This window comes from Equus asinus, chromosome 4 (assembly GCF_041296235.1).
Source record: "Equus asinus isolate D_3611 breed Donkey chromosome 4, EquAss-T2T_v2, whole genome shotgun sequence".
NCBI lineage: Eukaryota > Metazoa > Chordata > Mammalia > Perissodactyla > Equidae > Equus > Equus asinus.
The window spans coordinates 12,242,717-12,262,802 of NC_091793.1; the positions used below are offsets into that span (position 1 = coordinate 12,242,717).

General features: G+C 55.6%; 2 protein-coding genes across 11 annotated transcripts; one reads left to right on the top strand and one right to left on the bottom strand.

Annotated features, from left to right (window-relative positions):
• Nucleotides 1–138: 138 nt before the first annotated feature.
• Nucleotides 139–12,852, bottom strand: NCAPH2 (non-SMC condensin II complex subunit H2). Of its 8 annotated transcripts, none has more exons than XM_070506644.1 (20): nt 12,599–12,852; nt 7,612–7,713; nt 4,902–4,957; nt 4,707–4,791; nt 4,557–4,625; nt 4,348–4,427; nt 4,136–4,269; nt 3,749–3,832; nt 3,192–3,322; nt 2,360–2,431; nt 2,007–2,073; nt 1,748–1,855; nt 1,601–1,654; nt 1,374–1,444; nt 1,200–1,293; nt 1,041–1,109; nt 885–937; nt 700–801; nt 465–614; nt 139–398 (listed from the first exon to the last, which is right to left on the bottom strand). In XM_070506644.1, the coding sequence occupies exons 1-20, from the start codon at nt 12,848–12,850 to the stop codon at nt 258–260; spliced, it is 1,974 nt and encodes a 657-aa protein (XP_070362745.1). In that variant the 5' UTR covers nt 12,851–12,852; the 3' UTR covers nt 139–257. The 8 variants fall into 8 exon arrangements, with proteins under 8 accessions (XP_070362745.1, XP_014720026.2, XP_070362744.1 ...); XM_014864540.3 differs by having other exon boundaries at nt 885–940; XM_070506643.1 differs by having other exon boundaries at nt 1,041–1,112.
• A 77-nt stretch (nt 12,853–12,929) lies between these two features.
• On the top strand, nt 12,930–17,743 carry LMF2 (lipase maturation factor 2). Of its 3 annotated transcripts, none has more exons than XM_070506639.1 (14): nt 12,930–13,140; nt 13,663–13,916; nt 14,069–14,097; nt 14,233–14,450; nt 14,526–14,704; nt 15,167–15,308; nt 15,477–15,611; nt 15,682–15,787; nt 15,861–15,957; nt 16,044–16,226; nt 16,351–16,519; nt 16,602–16,713; nt 16,786–16,882; nt 16,972–17,743. In XM_070506639.1, the coding sequence occupies exons 1-14, from the start codon at nt 13,047–13,049 to the stop codon at nt 17,272–17,274; spliced, it is 2,118 nt and encodes a 705-aa protein (XP_070362740.1). In that variant the 5' UTR covers nt 12,930–13,046; the 3' UTR covers nt 17,275–17,743. The 3 variants fall into 3 exon arrangements, with proteins under 3 accessions (XP_070362740.1, XP_070362742.1, XP_070362741.1); XM_070506640.1 differs by having other exon boundaries at nt 13,084–13,282; XM_070506641.1 differs by lacking the exon at nt 14,069–14,097 and having other exon boundaries at nt 13,001–13,140.
• Nucleotides 17,744–20,086: the final 2,343 nt, after the last annotated feature.

Consider the following 20,086-nt stretch of genomic DNA (forward strand, 5'->3'; position numbering starts at 1 on the left):
GAGATGTGTGCGCATGATTTGTACCAGCAGCTCCTGGAGGCAGGGCGAGTAGGAGCTCAGGACCTAGTCACTTGCCAGGGGTGCAGGGGACGGGCAGCCCATTTCTCTGCACAGAGCAGGAGTTTTTTAAGGGGCAAGTGGAATGGTAACACCACTTTATTAGGCTGGGCCAGCCAGGAAGCAAAGGTGAGCAGACATGCCCAGAAGCCTACGGGACAGGGCTCCAGGGCCCACCCCCCAGGCTCAGTGCTCCCGATTCAGGGCTGGGCCATGGAGGGGGCAGCATAGGTCTGGAAGCGCGTGTGGGCCCGCTGGTGTGTGAGCAGTCTCAGGGACATGGTGTCCACGGCCTCCTCCAGCCCTGGCTGCTGGGTGATTTCCACCGTGTAATCATTGGCCTGTAGGAACAAGGCATCAGCAGAGTCCAGGGACTGCTTCCCTCCCAGGCTCCCTGGGCCACTTACCAGTTGCAGGGAGGCCAGCATGGAGCGACACACCTCGAAGGCAGGCTGGCCAGCCACCAGCTCCGCAAAGGGACACCACTGATTGAGCTGGCTAAACCTTGAGACCACCTGGTCCCCATAGGTGTGGATGTCAAAGGGCACATGCTGCTCCTGCGAGGAGGAGGAGCAAGGTCCTGGGGCAGGCCTATGGGGAGGCTCCCATTCTCAACCAGAAGCCCGGCCCACCCCACCTCACCTGTTCCTGGAGCAGGGGCTGGATGGTATCCTCCCAGTCCCTGATGCGCTGGGTCAGCTCTGACTCCTGGACGAACTTCTGAGAAGTGGTGATGAAGAGTTCCTAGGGAAGGACCAGGGCTACCGCTTTCTGTGCCAGCCCCCCACCCCCACCCCAGCTCCCCGCCCGCTCTGACCCAGGCCTACCACATTCTTTCGGACCAGCTCCTCATAGGTCAGGGTCGCCGGCATGGCCTCTGCTTCTGGAAGGGGGCAGCTGTGAGCTGCTGTGGCTGTGGGCCAAACCCTCTCCTCCCTCCGGGTCCTCATGGCCCCCTGGCGAGCAGCCCATCCCAGACCTACCCAGGTCTGCAGCTTCCCTGGGCTCTTCTCTTTCAGGCTCTGCATACTCCTCGGGCTCTAGAAACTCATCTACTGGGAGATGGAGAGACCCCAGCAGGAGGCAGGTCAGCTGGCAGCAGGCGCTAAGCCCTCACCCTGGCCTGCCCCAGTAGGCCCCACCTGCTGCCTCCAGGTCCTCCAGGGAATCCTCGAGGCGGTCCTCCTCCTCAGGCCACAGTCCTTCCTCAGCCCTCGGCAGCCACCGCTCAGCCATCTGTGCAGAGAGAATCTGTGAGGGACAGGGCTGTCTCCCGCTAGGGGCCACGTGGGGTCCAGACAATGGCTGGTACTCACCTCCCTCCTCTGCAGCTTCCGGAGGGTCTCCAATTGCTCCCTCACATGCTGCCAGTACAAGACCTCCATATCTGCACAAAAAGGCCTTGTGAGAGGGACCCCCACATGCTGCCCAAGCCCATCCCAAGCCACAGAGGGCCTGGGGCATCCCCAGGCTGAGGGGAGGTGGGCAGTAGAGTGTGGCACTGTCACGCCTCAGCAGAGCCCACGCAGGGCCTTGGCCTCACCTGCAAAGGATGGGCCCTTCCGCCGGGGCCTCCTGCCGTCAGTGTGGTCAGCATCTGCAAGAGAATGTGGTCAGCAGGAGCCAAGCCAAGTCCCTGTAGGCCACATCTGGACCCTCAGCCCTGGCGCAGCCCCAGCCCACCACTCACAAGTAGCCAGGTACCACTGGTGGAAGTCCTGCGGCTTGGCAGCACCCTTCCTCTTACGCTTCTGTCCTGGAGCCTCCTCCACACAGTGGGGCACAGAGTAGGGCCTACCTGGGGGCAAACGGACTGTCGGAGCACAGGTGCAGCCCATGTCTCCCAGGAGCGATCATATGAGGGAGCACAGCCCCACCCCCACCCACCACTCGTGCCCCAGCGAACCCAGCCAGACACCTAAGTAGCTGTACCTCCTCCACCAAATTACCTTTCTTGAAAGGCTTTGTGTCCAGGGAGTCAAAGGGGTCCAGGCTCTGCCAGGGGTCTGGGGTCTCCTGAGCACAGAGCACAAGCAGACCCTGAGAGAGGGTGGGGTACGTGCACCCTCCCCTCAAAGCCCAGACGCTGAGCACAGTGACAGCAGGGAGAGGTTGGCCACACTCCAGCCAGGGTCTGAGGATGACACAAGGGAGAGGTACCCCAGAGCTGTGGATGAGGGGATTCAATTTCTGGGGAAGGAAGATTTCTCAAGAGCCAGCGAAGGGCCTCGCACTAGGACCTAGGGCCTCTGAGGCTCTGAAAGCTGGCAGGAGTGAAGGGGTGGGTTGTGGGCTGCATCACCTTCAGCCGGGATGCAGGCTCCAGGGCCTCCCGCCGCTCCCGCAACAGGCACCTTCCAGGCTGGGCGGCACTCTGCAAAGAAATGGCCCCAGATTCCCCTCTCCTCCTTCAGTCAGGGCCCAGGGAACCCCACCAGCTCCGCTCTGGGGTCACTGCCATGAACCCTGTAGGGACCCTCTCTGGGGACTGGAAGTTCAAATAGTTCAAGGACTAAAAAGTAAAACAAAAATTCTAGGAAAAGTTTTAGGAGAACATACAAATTAGTAAACTAGTGGTCATGGGGTTACTCTTTTTTTCTTTAAAAGATACAAAAAAAGAACAATAATATGATAAACATCCATGTGTAAACCAACCAAAATTAACAAATGCTGCTGTTTTTTCCTGTAGGCATCAGGTTTTTTTAAATAGATAACAAGACTTCTTAGCTCTAGGCTGGAGCACAGAGCCAATCTGCAGGTCAGAGGCAGCAAAGGCCTCCAGGCCTGCCCCCGCCGCCTGACCTCAGAAGCCGGCTTTGTCCACTGCTGCCATCCTGGGGAGCAGCCGGGAGCACAAGAGCCTCAGACCCTTGAACACCAGCCCACCCCTCAGAGAAGGCGTGGCTGCTCTGCTCGGAGAGGAAAGGGATGTGGAGGATGCTGCCCAAAGGGCTTGGTGCAGGGCCAGGGCCAGGGCTGGCTGGAGGACACGCCCACTGCCCTGGTGTGTAAGGACCAGAGAGGAGCGGCTAAGACCAGCGGGCCTGCCTTTGCTGTGTCAAGTGTGGCTGCCCCAGAGCCAGGGCTCGCCCAGCTGATAGCTCGAGCTTTGCAGGCCTCAATGTAGGTCCCACCTGCTGCAGGATCCTGGGCTCCTGGGGCTCCAGAGGGACCTCGGGGACCATGGCCTCAGGGAGTTCTGCTGCCCCCTCTGCATCCTCATCCTCACCCCCACCTCTGAGCATTGGTCCTCCTGGAGAGGTGCCTGGGCAGGGAAGAAGAGACTGGTCAGCCCAGAGGAGCCCAAAGACAAGACAGCAGATGGGGGGCCCGCACCTCCAGGGCAAAGAGCCAGGCTGCCCTTGGCCAACACCCGAGAGGCCATTCCCTCTCCCAGCTTCATGTGTGAGACCCAGAAAACATAGCAGGGTGTTTTACACTCTCCCCACCACACTGCCCATAGAAGACAGGGTAGGTCCAAACCTCAGAGGCCAGGAAATGGTCAGAGGGTGGTCACTGAACCAACAGCACATTGGGCTGAGGTTGGGGGGCAAGGCCTGGGTGCAGAGGAGCCAGCTCCAAGGCTTCACCCCACCACAGACCACAGGGGGGCAGGCAGGCTGGGGTGGCCAAGCACAGCTCCATGCAGAGCCCAGTCATCCCCCGAGCCCTCCCACACACACACAGGCACCTGGCTCCTGGGAGATGCTGGGCGCAGGGACGGGACTGCTGCACACAGAGACTTCCACTGGCTGCTCCTCAGCCCTCTCGGCCTCTGGGATAGATGAAGAATTGGAAAGAGTCAGCCCAGCACCCCTGGAGGGCCCCTCCCAAGGGTCTAGCAGAACCAAGGCTGGGGAGGGAGAACAGAGCCCTGGCACAGGACTCGGGCACCCTGGGACTGAGCCAGCTGCAGGTAGACAGGGCAAGGGGACAAACTCCAGCAGACCCGTCCTCAGCTGGTGCCTGAGGAGGGAGGAGCTCATGGGGCCAGAGCTGGCAGCACAGGGGACCGGACAAGAAGCCCAGCCTGGTAGACCCTTCCTTCCCACCAAGCCCCCCACCTCCAAGCCCTCACCCTTCTGGTTCCTCAGCAGCAGCGTCTCCATGGGGGACATGCCCACAGGCTCCAACATGAAGGCTCCTCTGGGGTGGGGGGTGCATGTATTCATCCTGAAATCCTTCCGGCTGGCCAGGACCTCCCCATGACAGCTGTGCTGGCAAAAACATTCTCTGTAGAGACGTTTCCCAGGCAGGCCTCCCCCACCCCCACCAGCCTCAGACCTGTACCTGTACAAGGGGCTCTCGTTCTTCTCCACCTCATCAGGGGCTACCAGGGCCATGGGCAGGAGGGGGACAATGAGGACCTCCTGCACAGAGGCCGAGAGGGGTGAGCCATGGGTCCTCCGGGTTCCAGGTGGGGAACCCATATGAGATGACACCTTCCAACACCCCCATCAGCTAAATGCGGCCCCCACTGCAGGAGGAGGGGCACTCACACTGGAGGCCTGGTCATTCCTCAGATCCACATTAGCACGGGAGTCAGGGAGGTCATCCAGTGACAGGAACTGTGGGAAGACAGTGAGGGCTCAGCTGTGACGCTCGGCAAGTGCATAGTAGGTAGCAGTCACGTCCCCAAGAAACCTCACCTCATCCTCCACCTCCTGGGGGGCCCTGGAGCTGGCGTCCCCACTGGCCCCATCTTCCCGCACTGAGGAGAGCTGCTTGGCCCGCCTAAGAGAGAATCAATGTGTGGGCCTCCCGGGAGGTTGCAGGGGCCTCCCGAGCCGCATGAAGGGCAGACACACAGGCCTCCACCTCTTGGTTGTGCCTCCAGTACTCACTTCTTGCCAGAGATGAAATCGAGAGCCTGGTAGACCAGCGAGTAGAGGTATTCCACCTGGCAACCAGACACAGACGGTGAGGAGACAGACAGGAGGGGTCCACCGCCATGCTCCAGGGCCCTCCACAGAGCCTTCCAAACCAGCATCCACAATCTCCAGCACAAGTCCTGCCAACCTGGCTGCCAAAAATACTTCTCCAGTGACGCTAGTATGTCTCACCAGAATCACTCTAACCTCCCCCTCCGCACCCCACTCCAAACGGCAGCAGGTGGGCCCCTTCACACAGCGGCATCCCGCCTGCGCTCAGGCAGCCCTGCACTGCCTTTGCTGCTCCCACATGAGCCTGCGTGTGGCCTGTGTCCGTGCTGCTCCCACCCAGCACCCCTCACCAGCTCTTTTCCTTTCTACAGGCTCAACCCACTGCCACCCCATCTCCGGGAGCCCCTGTGAGTCTCTGCTGCTCTATCACAGCTCCAGCCACAACCGCTGGGGCTCGCAATCTCCTCCAGAGAAAAGGGCCCATTCTTAGAGTGAGGGTCAGGATTTTCAAGATGCTGACCAAACACCCACCAGCAGGGTGTACACAGCTGCTCAGGCTATTCCCTTGGGGCGATGGCGCCCAAGAGCACAGGGAACCCTCTCTCTTTGGCCCTGCCTTTTTTTGCACGCAACAAATGTTTATTGTGTTTGTTTCCCATATGGGGCTCTGCACCGGACACTGCATACAAGGAGCAAAACGGTGGCCCCTGATCACTTGGATCCCATTTAGTAGAAATAATAAACATTAACTTTTTTAAGTGTTGGCCACATATACAGGACTGTGCTTCCTGCTTCACCTCACTTAATTCATCTGAATTAGGAACCATTGCTGTTCTCATTTTATGAGAATAAACTGACAGAGAAATAAAGTAACGTGGAGCAGTGGTGGGTCTAGGACGGGCACCCAGGGATACAGGAACCTGGTGCTGCCCTATCGAATATGGCAGCCACGTGTGGCTCTATCAACTTAAGTTTAAATTAAAAGTTAATATAATTCAAAACTCCTCAGTCACACTGGCCACATTTCAAGGGCACAGAAGCCACATGTAGGTAGTAGTTACCATATCTTTTCCATCACCTCAGAAAGTCCCACTGGACAGTAGTGACCTAGAGCCTACACTCTCACACACCCTCCAGACCTCCCTATTAACACCTTGGTGCGCTTGCTTTATCACATATCCATCCATCTATTCGTCTATTAGTTCACCTTATGTTTTGTGCTTTCAAAGTTAGTTGCAGACATTCCTTCTTAGGACAAATGCAGGACATAGGAATCCAATTTAATGGGATTATCTAGGACAAAAACCAATGAAATCGTAGACTGTCTTAATAACTTATGGTGCCCAGAGGTCAATCCCTGTGCCAGCTACTTTCCCTTCTCTTTCTGGTTTGGACCCCATTATCGAGCTCCTCAATACAGTTCTTCAAAACTCTCACCTCCTGTGCACCTTTGATTTCTCTCCCACTCACTAAACCGCCAATCTGGGATCAGTGCTGTGGCCCACTTTTCCTTGCTCCTCCACTAGAGGATAGCTAAGCACCAGTGGAGGGAAATCACATCAATGTACCTGCTGGTGCCCTTGCAAATAGTAAGGTACATTTAATCTCCATTAGACTATCGAGGCTTTCGACTAGTCTTTTGCATTCCCCTCAGCAAATACTTTGAACTTTCGCCAAATTTCATTCTCCAAATTTCCCATCCAGTAGCTGATTCTCAGTAGCTGACTTATATTCTCCATTATGAAAATTGGGGCCTTAGGCATGAACTGCCCAAATCCCTGTGCCCAACTTCACTATATCAATATTTATTTCTCCCTCTTCTCCTGAGATGAGGTCTTTTTTTTCAAGGAAAGCTCACCAGCCCATGCTCCAGACCTACCCCACCTATTTCTTCTGGGATTTTGTTTCATCTCTCTGCCCCTGCTTCACCTCCAGGGTTTTTAGTCCTGGCTGTCACTGAGGATATTTTAAGAAATCCCAATACCTGGGCCCCCAGGGGTTCCGACTTAATCAGCCTAGGTTGAGGCCGATCTCTCTCCCGCCTTTCTCAGTGAAGTTTCTCAACAGGAGCCCAGGTTTCCTCTGTGCGCCTTACCATCTCCCGTCACTCTCCTGCCTACTGGAGTCTGGCCCCCTTATCACCAGAATCCCGGGTGACCTTCTAATTGCAGACCCAGTGGAAACCTGAAAATCCTTATTGTATGGGTCCAATTCACTGAATTCAATATTTCTGGTCTCTTTTCTCCCTCCTGAAATTCTCTACTGCTCTGATGTCCATGACAGGATGTCTTCTCCACTTATCTCCCTCTGACTTTTCCTTGTGAGCACTTCCTAAATATTGGTTTTCCTCAGGTGTTCATTCTGCTTTTCCTCTTACTCTACCACAGGTTTCTCGACTGTGGGACTACTGACACTCTGGACAGGACAATTCTTTGCTGCATGGGGCGCCCCTGTACATTGTCGAGTGTTTAGCAGCAAGTCGACAATTTTAAATCCAAGCTTGTTCTTCAGTGATAGAGGTGATGAGGAATCAGGGGAGGAGATGGGAGGAGATGGGAGGCACTGGCGAGGCAGGTCAGAGGCAGGTGAGCCTGTGCCTGCCCCAGCAGGACAGCGGACCTCAGTCCCGCTCGACACTAAAACGCAAGACCAGCAGCCCAGCGGGGCCCACCTTCTTACTGTAGACACAGGCGGAGCCCTGGATCAACAGCGCTGCCTCAATGAAGTTCATTGTAGTTTTGCCTTCGTCAAAAGAAATGCAGATCTGGTCCAGCTGCAAGACACAACACCAGGGCAGTGGGAAGCCGAGTCTGTGCACACTACTCCCAGGGCAGCCCACCCAACATGCCCCCTCCTCCCAGTGCCTCTGACCCTGGGTGCCTGGTCACCACGAGCAGCTCCTCAGACTAACAGCTCTGGCTCTGCTTGAGGCTCACTGGCTATCCATTTTTTTTTTAGAGGGGAAAGACAAGTCTTTCTGATTTCCCCTGTTTCCTGTAACCTCTGAGACCTAGAGTTTTGGAAGCAGGAGCTCCTTTCTGGAGGTGCTGGAGGCACTCCACACTGCGTCCATCCAAGTCAGGGCCAACTCAGACTCTGGCAGGAAGATCCCTCACTCTGAAGAAGGAAAGGGGAGCCTCAGGGGTGGGGAAGACAGAAACAAAATGCAGGGCTCTTGATCCTTTGAGCAGAAAACTCAGGAAACACTTCCAAGGGAGTCCTCCTCCTTCCTCTGCAACCCCCAACCCCCGAGAGCCTGAGCTCCTATAACCTCGTAAATGTCAACATCCAGTGACCATATGCCATATGTTCAATAGGAATTTCGGTTAAGACATCCAAATGGTGTTTGAAGAAGGCAGTTGGACGTGTGGGTTTGAGCTTAGACATGAGGTCCCACTTGGAGCATGCATTTGTGTGTCATTAGAAGGCGAATGGAGGGTGAGGTCCTGGCAGTGGGTGAGCCAGACTAGGCTGAGAGTGTCATTGAAGAGAAGGGCCACCTGTCTAGCTCAGGGCCTGGGTGGCTCAGCCTCCCTCTCCTTCATATGCCCTCCTTTCAGGCAAAGCCCTTCACATATGTCTGGAGTGCTCCGCACTATCTCAGGCTGTCGTGCTCCTGGTTCCTTTCCCTCCCCTACTGGCCTCACACATTCCCTCTCTCCTTCAGGAATTAGTAGAAATGGCATCCTCCCAAACTCTCCCTCGTCTTTGTGCCACCACAGTGCCTGACATCTCACCTCGCTCCCCAGCACACCCCAGCTTTGGACGAGTTTGCATAATACTCGTTTTCCTGAACAGTTGAATCCTGTGTCTGCTAACTGCCTTGGTGTGCATGGTTGTTCTTCCTAAGATGCTGCTCCCTTCGTCTGCCTCGGGAGCATCTGCCCATCTTTCTGGCTTAGCTCTTAGCTCTGACGTCACCACTTCGTTTGTCCATCAGATGTCCGTTGGATGCCAGTATCAGGTGCTTGGCTAAAGGCTGGAATTACCCTAATGCCGCTCAGTCCACAGAGGGAGGAGAGACTCAAACAGTGAGACATGGCCACCCTAACGGTGTCAAGGAGCCTGAGGCGTGTCCCCGGAAGACTGCAGAAGAGTTCACACTGGGCACAGTTGGGGGCGGGTGTTCCAAGCAGATGGAAAGTAAAGGCCTTCTTCAAACACCATTTGGATGTCTTAACCGAAATTCCTATTGAACCAGTCCACCCTGAACTCAGCCCCCAAACCAGAAACCCAGCAGTCTTAGCAACTTCCTGCCTTCCTTACCCTCCCCCATTGAATCCACACCCAGTTCCCTGCCAATTCCATGCTCCACCTTGACTTGACTGCCTGCTCCTCTCCTCGGTGCCTGCCGCTCCCGCTCAGCCAGCCTCACCTCTTGCCTGGACCTCTGCAAACTGGGTTCTTTCCGCCCTTCACTTCCCTCCAGTCTACTCTTCACACATCAGCCAATGCTTGTCTTAAGACATACATTGCATTACATCACTCCACTCAGAGCCCTAATGGCTTTCTGTCCCTCTCAGTAAGGAACTCAAAATCCTAAACAGAGCCTCCCGTGCTGACCAGCTTCCCTTTCCAGCTGCTCGCTCTCCCCTGCTCACTGCACAGCGGTACACAGGCCTACTTCCAGGTCCTCCATTGAACTAAGTGTTTTCCCACCTCGGAACATTGGAACACTGTGTTCTCTCCACCTGGAACATTGCCTGTGACTATGCAACTCCTTCCATCCCAAACAAAGTTAGGTCCTCTACTCAAACTCTTCACGGAACCCTCAACTTATCTTCCAAACCTCTCATCAGTTTGTGATTACACAAAGGTACACACGGTGGTGAGGGTGGGCTCTGCTCTGCCACCTACTAGCTAGGACTCCGAGCATGTCACTTAACCTCTCTGTAGAACTAAAACTTGTATTAGTAGGGCTTTTGTGAAGATTAAATGAGTTTATATGTCTAAAGCACATAAAACAGCAGTTAGCATGAGTAAGCACCGAATGTGTGATATTTATTACAACTCCATGCGGTTACTGCCTTATCCATCTCCCCACAAGAGTAAAGCAGGGACTATTGTGTTTGCTTGCTACTATTTTCTCAGGTTTGTTTTGTTTTGTTTTTCCTAAAGATTGGCCTGAGCTAACAACTGTTGCCAATCTTCTTTTTTTTCCCCTGCTTTTTCTCCCCAAATCCCCCCAGTACATAGTTGTATATTTTAGCTGTGGGTCCCTCTAGTTGTGGCCTGTGGGACACCGCCTCAGCGTGGCCTGACGAGCGGTGCCATGTCTGCGCCCAAGATCTGAACCAGCGAACCAGGGCCGCCAAAGTGGAGCGCACGAACTTAACTCCTCCGCCACGGGGCCAGCCCCCTTTTCTCAGGTTTAGCATGGTTCTTGGCACACAACAGACACTCAACAACAAGAATAAATAAATGGATGAGAGGATAGTAACATGACGTGTTAAAAAAAGAACATGCTGGTAGCTGTGTGGAAAATGAAAAGACAAAGACAAAACTAGACACAGGGAAATCAGGACTTCAGGGGGCAGAAAAGACATATGAAGCAGGAGGGGAGCTGACCAAGGTAGGAAGCCGACTTACCAGGCATCCCTAAGGACCCCGCTTGAGGTGAAAACCTGAATCCATAGTAGTCCCACCCAGCACAGTACTCTGCATTTCCTCAGCAGATTGTGTCCAAGCAGAAGTCAACCATCAGATCAAGTGTTCATTTGACACACACTTATTTGGCACCAACTATGTGCTGGGCACTCTATTAAGCAAAGGGAAGAGACCATAAACATGGTCCCTACCATCGTAGAATTTACATTCTAGGTTGAGACCATGAACAAGTAAACAAGGTAAAGAATAGCTGTAAAGACACTGTAAAGTACATAAGGTACTACGACAATGAGAACTATTTTATTTTATTTTTTTTTTTTTATTTTTTTTTTTTGAGGAAGATTAGCCCTGAGCTAACTGCTGCCAATCCTCCTCTTTTTGCTAATGAAGACTGGCCCTGAGCTAACATCCGTGCCCATCTTCCTCTACTTTATATGTGGGACGCCTACCACAGCATAGCTTGCCAAGCGGTGCCATGTCCGCACCCGGGATCTGCACCTGGGATCCGAAATGGTGAACCCCGGGCCGTGGAAGCAGAATGTGCGCAGTTAAGTGCTGTGCTACCAGGCCGGCCCCAACGAGAACTATTTTAGGCAGGGTGGTCAGCTGACATTTAAAGTGAGACATAAAGAACGAGAAAGAATTAGTCATAAAAAGAACTGGGCGAAGAATATTCCCCAGTGGGAGCAGAAAACATAAAGACCCTCAGCCAAGAATGAGCTTAAGTGTTATAGGTTGACTGGATGGAGGGAACAGGTGGAGAAGAGCCCGAGACAAGGCCAAATCTGTAAGCAGGGCCAGATTCAGAGAAGAAAGTTTGGATTTTATTCTGAGAACAATGGAAAGCCATTAACAGGGTTTTAGGTAGGGCAGTGCTGCAGCCTGATTTTAATTTTTAAGAGTCACACTTGCTGCTGTGTTGAGCATGAATTGGATGGGGCCAAAAACAGCAGTAGGGAGCCCAGGAGGAGCTTACATGAATCAGAGCCAGATGGTGGCCTGGACCAGAGAAAGTGGAGAACAGATGAATTCAAGTGAAATTCATGGATGAACTGGGTGTGGAGTATGGGGTTCCCCTAGAATGGCTCTTAGCTTTCACCTCTGGCTGAACGGTGGTGCCATTTACTGAGATCAGGAAAACTAAGATTTGAGCAGGAAAATAAAGAGCTCCACTTTAAATATATTAAATCTGAGATGTTTGTGAGACATCTAAGTGGAATGTCAAGTGAGCAGCTGGATACACGAAGTAGATTCAGAGAAGAAATCTGGGATGGAGATATAAATCTGGGAGTTGTCCTTTAAAATCAAGGAAATAAACAGGATTAGTTTAGTGGAAATGTGTAAGGAGGTGGCACAGGCCTCACCTGGAGGAGCTCAACATTTAGAGATTGGATAGGAGAGAAAAAGTAGGCAATGAAATTAGAAGAAAATCAGAACATCAAAACTTGTTTCAAGAAGGAGGGAGTGGCCAACCCAACAAATGCTGCTGAATTGAATAAGATGCAACTTCTAGTGTCCCTTGGTTTTGGTAGGATGGAGATCATTATCGATCAAGATAGAGGCAGTCCAAGTGGGCTGAGGAAAAGTGAAGCGCAAAAACGGAGCGGACAGCTCCTTAGCGAGGTCTAGACAGAACTGTCAAATATGGAAGAAAGATTAAATGCTGACGGGATGGAACACGGCAGTAGCTTGAAAGTGGTTTGAAAATCCAAGATAAGAAATCCCTCTTAATCGTGATCCAGAGCTCTCAAACACCCAAACAAGGATACATATTCTAGTCTATTCCAACACATCAAAAAAAAACGCTAGTCGCCCCTTACTAAATCAACCTCAAGGCTCACTTATAGGTAACGACCTGTAATGACGGCCCCAGGCTAATTTAATAAGGGGCGATTTCGGGAGGCAGAGATGGAGGTGCGGAAAAAAGAAACGAGCCTGAGGACAAGTGAGGCCAAAGCGCTGGATGGACACAGACGAGGAGGCAGCAGGGCCGCCCAGCAGCCCCCGGCCCGGCGCTCCCGGCCCGCGCCACTCCCCGGGGCTGCCCTCACCTCCTCCAGATATTCGCCCAGCTGGGCCGCCACGTCCACCTCCCAGTTCTTGGTGAGGTCGCGGATGGGCTGCAGGAGGTGGGCGAAGCGCGCCTCCACGTCCTCCATGTCCGGGAGGGGCCGGGGCCGGGGCGGCTCTGGGACCGCAGGGCCGGCTTGGAGGGGAGCCAGTGCCTTCAGCCCGCCACTAGTTCTGGCGCCATTTTGCTGTTCCCGCCCAGGAAGAAACGTAACGCGGCGCCGCGCGCACATCTATGACGTAGTGTGGCCAGAGCTGGCGCCGGAAGGGCCGCGGGGAGCGCTGGAGGCGGGGTCGGGACGGGGGCGAGACCAGGGGCGGGGGCGTTCCGGGGGCGGGGCTTGCTGTTGCCGCTGGCTGGCTGGGTGGCTGGCGGGCGAGCGGGCGGGCGGACCCGCGGGCTCTCGTCCAGCCGGCCGCGTAGCGGACATGGCGGGTTCCCGGCTCCCTCGGCAGCTTTTCCTCCAGGGCGTGGCCGCCGTCTTTATGTTCGCCTTCGCTTCCCTCTACACGCAGATCCCGGGTGAGGGACACCCGCCAACACGTGCCCTGTGCCCTCTCATCTCCCCACCCGACACTCACTCTCTGGGCGCGGGAGTGAGGTTGGGCCTGGATGCATGGGGTAGCGGCTGCGGTTCGTTTCCTGCGTGCCTGGGCTATGGAGGGTAGGAGGGTGTGCAATAGTCCGTTTCCCCCAGGGTTCCGGGTTCTGCCCTGGGGCGGAGGCCAGAACCCTGAGGGGAGTGGCCCCAGAGCTGGTGGGGCAGAGAGGTGATAAAGCTCTGACCTGGAGGAGAGGGGAACTGGGCTCTGCTCAGGGGAGAGCCTGACCTGGGGAGTCGGGTAGGCCTGCGGGGCCTGGCCTGGGGTCAACAGGTTCTGACCTGGGTGGAAGGGTCTGGAGGGTCTGTAGGTCTTGTCCTGAGGGGGTAGAGGCTGCAGGTCTTAACCTAGGTTGGGGGGTGGTCTGCAGGCCCTGACTGATGGGGGAGTTCAGTCTTTGAAGTCAATGTCCAGGGCCTGGCATTGACATGCCCTCCCACAGGGCTTTATGGTGCTGAGGGCATCTTACCTGCACGGAGGATGCTGCGGCCACAGGGCAAGGGACGCTGGCAGCAGCTGTGGGAGACCCCGACGCTGCTGTGGGAGGCACCGACACTGGGGCTGGACACAGCGCAGGGCCTGGAGCTGTTGAGCCTGCTGGGCACCCTGCTGGCCCTGGGCGCACTGCTGCTGCGCCGGCTGCGCCACCTCCTCATCTACCTGGTGCTCTGGGCCGCCTACCTGTCAGCCTGCCAGGCAAGTGGAGGTGCCAGCTGCCCCCCTGCACCACTGGAACCCTTGTCACCAATTCACTCCAGCCCCATCCACCCTCCACCCCACCCCGCTCCCTGCCATGCCTGCCTCCACGACACACACACCCTGCTCCCTGACAGCCCTTCTCCCTGCAGGTGGGCCAGGTGTTTCTTTATTTCCAGTGGTGAGTGACTATTGGGTGTGGGGCTCAGCAGGCTGGGTGGGGTGGGAGCGGGGTATGTTTGCCTTTCTGGGGAGGACCCTCTCGGGAGCAGACTTGATGGGGAGCGGCCCTTTGTGCTATTCCTTCTCCCCATAGGGATTCCCTGCTCCTGGAGACTGGCTTCCTGGCCATGCTGGTGGCCCCCCTGAGGCAGCACCCCCACTACAAGCAGGCCCCCCAAGGGGCGCTGGCAGGGGCCTTGCCCCATGAAGGCCTCCCCTTCTGGCTCGTGCGCTGGCTGCTGTTTCGCCTCATGTTTGCCTCGGGTGTGGTCAAGCTGACCAGCCGTTGCCCCGCGTGGTGGGGGCTCACTGGTGAGGGTCCTGGCCTAGACATAGGGCAGTCTTGGGGGCTCTGCCCAGCCCTGACCACCCACCCATCACCTGCAGCCCTCACCTACCACTACGAGACGCAGTGCCTGCCCACACCTGCCTCCTGGTTTGCCCACCACCTGCCCGTCTGGCTACACAAGCTCAGCGTGGTGGCCACCTTCCTTATTGAGATCGCAGTGCCTCCTCTGTTCTTCGCTCCTGTTCGCCGCCTGCGCTTGGCAGCCTTCTATTCCCAGGTGGGTGAGGGCCTCACTCGTCAGGAAGACAGGCGGGGCATGGCCTTCTTCAGTACTGCTCAGTGGATCCCACTGGGGATTGGGTGGCTGCTGCCAGCATTCAGAAAGGCCTCATGGACAGAGGGACAAGTTAACTTGGGGTGGGAAGGTGTACCCGTGAGGCAAGCCTGCATCCTCACTGGAGGATGTCAGTCTTAGGTCGGCAGAGCCAGGTGGGGAAGGGCTACATGAGGCTCGCTGAGCCTTGGTGTTCTCCAGGTGGTGGTGGGGAGCATGGAAGGCGTGAGCAGGGGATTGAGGACAGATGGAGTGGGAACAGAAGATAGGCCAGGGGGTGGTGAGGAGGGGCGGGTGCCTTCAGGAGAGACCTAGGCAGGGGATGCAGAGGGGCCCAGAAGCAGGCTCTGAAGGGCCCTGGAAGGGGGCGGCCCTCGGGAGCTCTGAGTACAGCCGCTCCCCCAGGTCTTGCTGCAAGTCCTAATTATCATCACTGGCAACTATAACTTCTTCAACCTGCTCACTCTGGTGCTCACCACTGCCCTCCTGGACGACAAGCACCTGGCTGCCAAGTCTCGCAACAGCCAACGCAGAAAGACGCCCGCCTGTGAGTGTCAGCCTGTCCCGGACAGCCAGCCATCCTTGCCCTGCCACCCATCAGGGTGTCTCCTTCCCTCCCACACCCCCAAAGTGACCCCTGCTCTAGCTCAGCCCCAGCCCCCTGGCTGCAGACTCTCTCTCTTCGCAGCTGACCTGTGACTGTCTTGTCCTACAGCCTGGCCCAAAGCTCTGCTGGCCATGCTCTCATGGCTGCTAGAATTGACCACTTATGCGCTGCTGGCCTACGGCACCGCGCACTACTTTGGCCTGGAGATAGACTGGGAGAAGCACACCGTTCGCTCCAGAACCAGTGAGTGCCAACTGGGGGGCCGGAGGGCAGGGGCCGGACCACCCCTCTTCACACCCCTTTACTTCCACAGCCTTCACCTTCCACCAGTTCTCCCAGTGGCTGAAGATGGTGACCCTGCCCACTATGTGGCTGGGGGTGGCCTCCCTCACCTGGGAACTGCTGACCGCCCTCTGGAGGTATATGGTCCAAGGGGGTGGGGTAGAGCTGTGCAGGGCAGGCCTGACTGCATTTTGGTCCCCTGCCCCTAAGGTGGACCCAGGTGCGAGGGTGGCTGCGGAAGCTCTGTGCTGCAGTCCAGCTGTCCATCTTTGGCACTGCCACAGTGGCCTTGTTCACAATTAGCCTGGTGGGTAGCACTTCAGAGGGGGCAGGGGGAGGAGGTTGGGAGGGGACTGGAGGGGCAGTGCTGAGCCTCTGCCCACCTGCTTCCAGGTGCCGTACTCCTACGTGGAGCCCTCGACCCATGGGCGCCTCTGGACTGGGGCCCATCGCCTGTTTGGCGCTGTGGAGCACCTGCAGCTGGCCAACTCCTATGGCCTCTTCCGCCGGATGACTGGTCTGGGTGGACGGCCTGAGGTGGTGCTGGAGGGCAGCTATGACGGGCACCACTGGACGGTGAATGCCTCTACAGGCCCCTGCCTGGGGTGCCCCAGGGCTCCCCAGGGCGGTGGGAACCCACTGCAGGTGGAAGCGGGGACCCAGTTTCAGCTGACCGTGCTAACCCAGCACTGCCCAGCAGGAGATCGAGTTCATGTACAAGCCTGGGAACGTGAGCCGCCCACCTCCCCTCATCGTGCCCCACCAGCCGCGCCTTGATTGGCAGATGTGGTTTGCAGCCCTGGGCCCACACACGCACAGCCCCTGGTTCACTAGCCTAGTCCTCCGCCTGCTGCAGGGCAAAGAGCCAGGTGAGGCAGCACAGACGGGCGGGCGGGACCTGGGAGGGGCGGGGCTGAGGGAACAGCTCTCCCTGAGCCCCTGTCCCTGCAGTCATCCGCCTCCTCCAGAACGATGTGGCCCAGTACCCCTTCCACAAGCAGCCACCCACCTACGTGCGGGCCCAGCGCTACAAGTACTGGTTCTCGCAGCCTGGGGAGCAGGGGTAAGGCTGGGGCACCACACGGGCACTGGGACCCAGGCTCTGGCACCACCTGAATGCCCTGTCCTGTTGCAGTCGGTGGTGGCGACGCCAGTGGGTAGAGGAATTCTTCCCACCCGTGTCCCTGGGGGACCCGTTGCTGGACGCGCTGCTCAGGCAGTTTGGCCTTGAGGTGGGAAGGCGTCAGGCTGGGGGAGGACACAGGGGTGACCCCCGCCCACAGGAGTTATCACTGTGGACCTTAAAATCCTGCCCCCACAGGACAAGAGCCCGGCCCGGACCCGCAGCTCCAGCAGCACCCTGGCCCAGGCCCTCCATTGGGTACGGAAACAGCTATCTCCCCTGGAGGCTCCCTCCCTGCTCTGGGGGCTCCTGGTCACACTGGGGGCCATTAGGTTCATGCAGGTCCTGCTGGGCCCCCGTCCCCCCCGCTCCTCCCCTCTGGCCAGGGAGGAGAAGTACAGGTCTGCCTCCAAGAAGGACTCGGGAGCTGCCAGCACACAGGCTACCCCAGCCCCCGACAACGGCAGCAGCGGTTCTCAGACCCCCCGGCGGAAAAAGTAGCTATGTTCTGCCAGCCACACGTCCTGAGAGGGTCAGGGTCCTCAGCACATCTCTGGCCTTGTGCAGCAGGACATGACCCAGCCACTGTGCCTTAGCAGCCACCTTGGCAGACGCAAGCTGGGGTGCTGCCCTCTGGGGCAGGCTCTGGCTGCCCTGCTGCTTTGAGGGCCTACTGGTCCCCCCACGCCAACCACGTCCCTCCCACAGCACCCTCTGGCCTGGAGGACAGCCCAGGAGGCGGGGGTGGGACCAGGCTCAGAGTCCTCCACAGGAGGTCATAATCAGGGCTGTGGGAGGCCCTTTCCCTCTGCCCTCACTGTACGGGTCCGAGTTTAGAGCCCCTGGCCCCAGCCCCTGCACAGAAGGGATGAAGCCAGCCTGCTGAAGAGGAGGAAAGGTGGTCCTTCCACACCAGCCCATCCCATCAGTCGGATCCATGAACCAATAAAGGCATCTTTGTGCTTGACCACATGCTGGCGTTTCCTTCCCACTGGGGAGCTCAAGGATGGTGGGCCTTCTCTGCCTCTCGGGGTGGACCCAGCCCAGATGCTGTCCAGCCAATTGCTGAGCTGGCTTCCTGGCTTCCTTTGCTCTCCCATCCTCAGTGTTCCCCTCTATAAAATGGACATGAGGCCTGGCCCAGCATTGCCCAGAGCCTGAACCTCAGTCTGGCACAGCCTGACTGAACTGTCAGTTCCACATATCAAGGCTGTGAAGCCAGTGGTAGAATGTGGGGCCTGGAACCATCTGATGGCCAGCTGGAGAACTCATCAGAGCCTGAGCCCTTCCTTCTCTCCTGCTCCCGCTTCCTCATCTTGGGAAAGAACCAAAGAGTCAGAGTGCTGGACCTTGCATGGGCAGGACAAAGGAGAGATGGAGAAGGTGGCAGGGCAAGCACCAGGGCGCCAGGTCGGGGAAGTGCTGAGCAGCATTCAACAGAGGGCAGAGCTGTCAGGTCACTGGCAGAGCAGTATGGGGTGTGGTGGGGAGAGGAAGGAGGAGCCGGAGGCCTTGGATCAGAGGCAGAAGAGGGAGGATCCATCTGACCACCTCTGTTCTGACCACTTCCCGGGAAGAGTGTACTGGTGGGAGCGGAGTTGAGGGCACTGTCCAGGTTTCCGTTGGGAGTTCAGTTCACTTCAGGAGGTCACTGCTCCCTGTGGGAACTTTCAGCACAGCCTCCCCTGCCCCTGGCTCTGTCCTCACCCCCTACCCCTCATGCTCCACCCCAAAGACCCCTGGACAGCCCCCTGGTGTGCCCACCTCCTCCCCCTGTGTCACTGAACCCCCTTCTGACCAACCCAAACAGACAGGGCTCCATGCTCAGCCTGTGCCCACGGCCACACGTGGCTCAAGTGGACCTGTGACCTGAGCTCATGGATTAAGTGATCTATAAGTTGACTTTTGGTTTAAGACGGTAATATATTTAAAATTTAAAAACCTGTTCTTTTAAACTCAGTTTATGAATTTCTCTTTTGGGTTTTGTTTTTGTTTTTTGTAACAGCTTCCTTGAGACATAATTCACATGCCATACAATTCACCCACCTACAGCACACAATTCAGTGGCTTTCAGTAGATTCACAGTTGTATATCCATCACCAAAGTCCATTTAAAACTTTTTATCGCCTCAGAAGAAACCTCATTCCCCTTAGCTGGCATCTTTCAACCCCACCTCCCACGTCCTAAGCAACCACTAGTCTACTTTCTATCTCCATGGAGTTAGCTATTCTGGATACTTCATATAAATGGAATCATACAATTTGTGCTCTTTTATGTCTGGCTTCTTTCACTCAGTGTAATGTTTTCAAGGTACATCCAGGTAGTAGCATGTTTCGGTACTTCATTCCTTTTTATGGCTGAATAATATTTCACTGTGTGTTTATACCACATTTTGTTTATCCATTTATCCATCAATAGACATTTGGGTTGTTCCCATCTTCTGGTTATTATGAATAATGTTGCTGTGAACACTGGTGTACAAGCATCTGATTGAGTCTTTGCTTTCAATTCTTTGGGGGTGTACCTACGAGTCGAATTGTAGGCTCACATGGCAATTCTATGGTTAACTTTTTGAGGAACCACCAAAGTGTTTTCCACAGCAGCTACACCATTTTACATCCCCTCCAGCAATGTACGAGGATTCCAATTTCTCCACCTCCTCATTAACATTTGCTATTTTCCCTTTTTGATAAAAGCCATCCATGGGGCCGGCCCCAGGGCCAAGTGGTTAAGTTCGTGCGCTCTGCTTCGGCGGCCCAAGATTTCGCTAGTTCAGATCCTGGGCGCAGACATGGCACCACTCATCAGGGCACGCTGAGGTGGTGTCCCACATGCCACAACTAGAAGGACCCACAACTAAAATATACAACTACGTACTGGGGGGATTTGGGGAGAAAAAGCAGAAAGAAAAAAAAAAGAAAATTGATAACAGTTGTTAGCTCAGGTGCCAATCTTAAAAAAAAAAAGCCATCTTAATGGGTATGAAATGGCATCTCATGGTTGTTTTGATTTGCATTTGCCTGATGACTAATGATGCTGAACATCTTTTCACATGATTATTGGTCATTTGTATGTCTTTAAAGAAACGTCTATTCAACTTCTTTGCCCATTTTTTGATTAGTTCTTTGTTTCTTCATTGTTGAGTTTTAGTTCTTTATATATTCTGGATACTAATCCCTCATCAGATATGTGATTTGCAAATATTTTCCCATTCTGTGGATTGCCTGTTCACATTCTTTATAGTGTCCTTTGGTGCAAAAAGTTTTAATTTTTATGAAGTTCAATTTATATTTTCTTTCATTGCCTGTGCTCT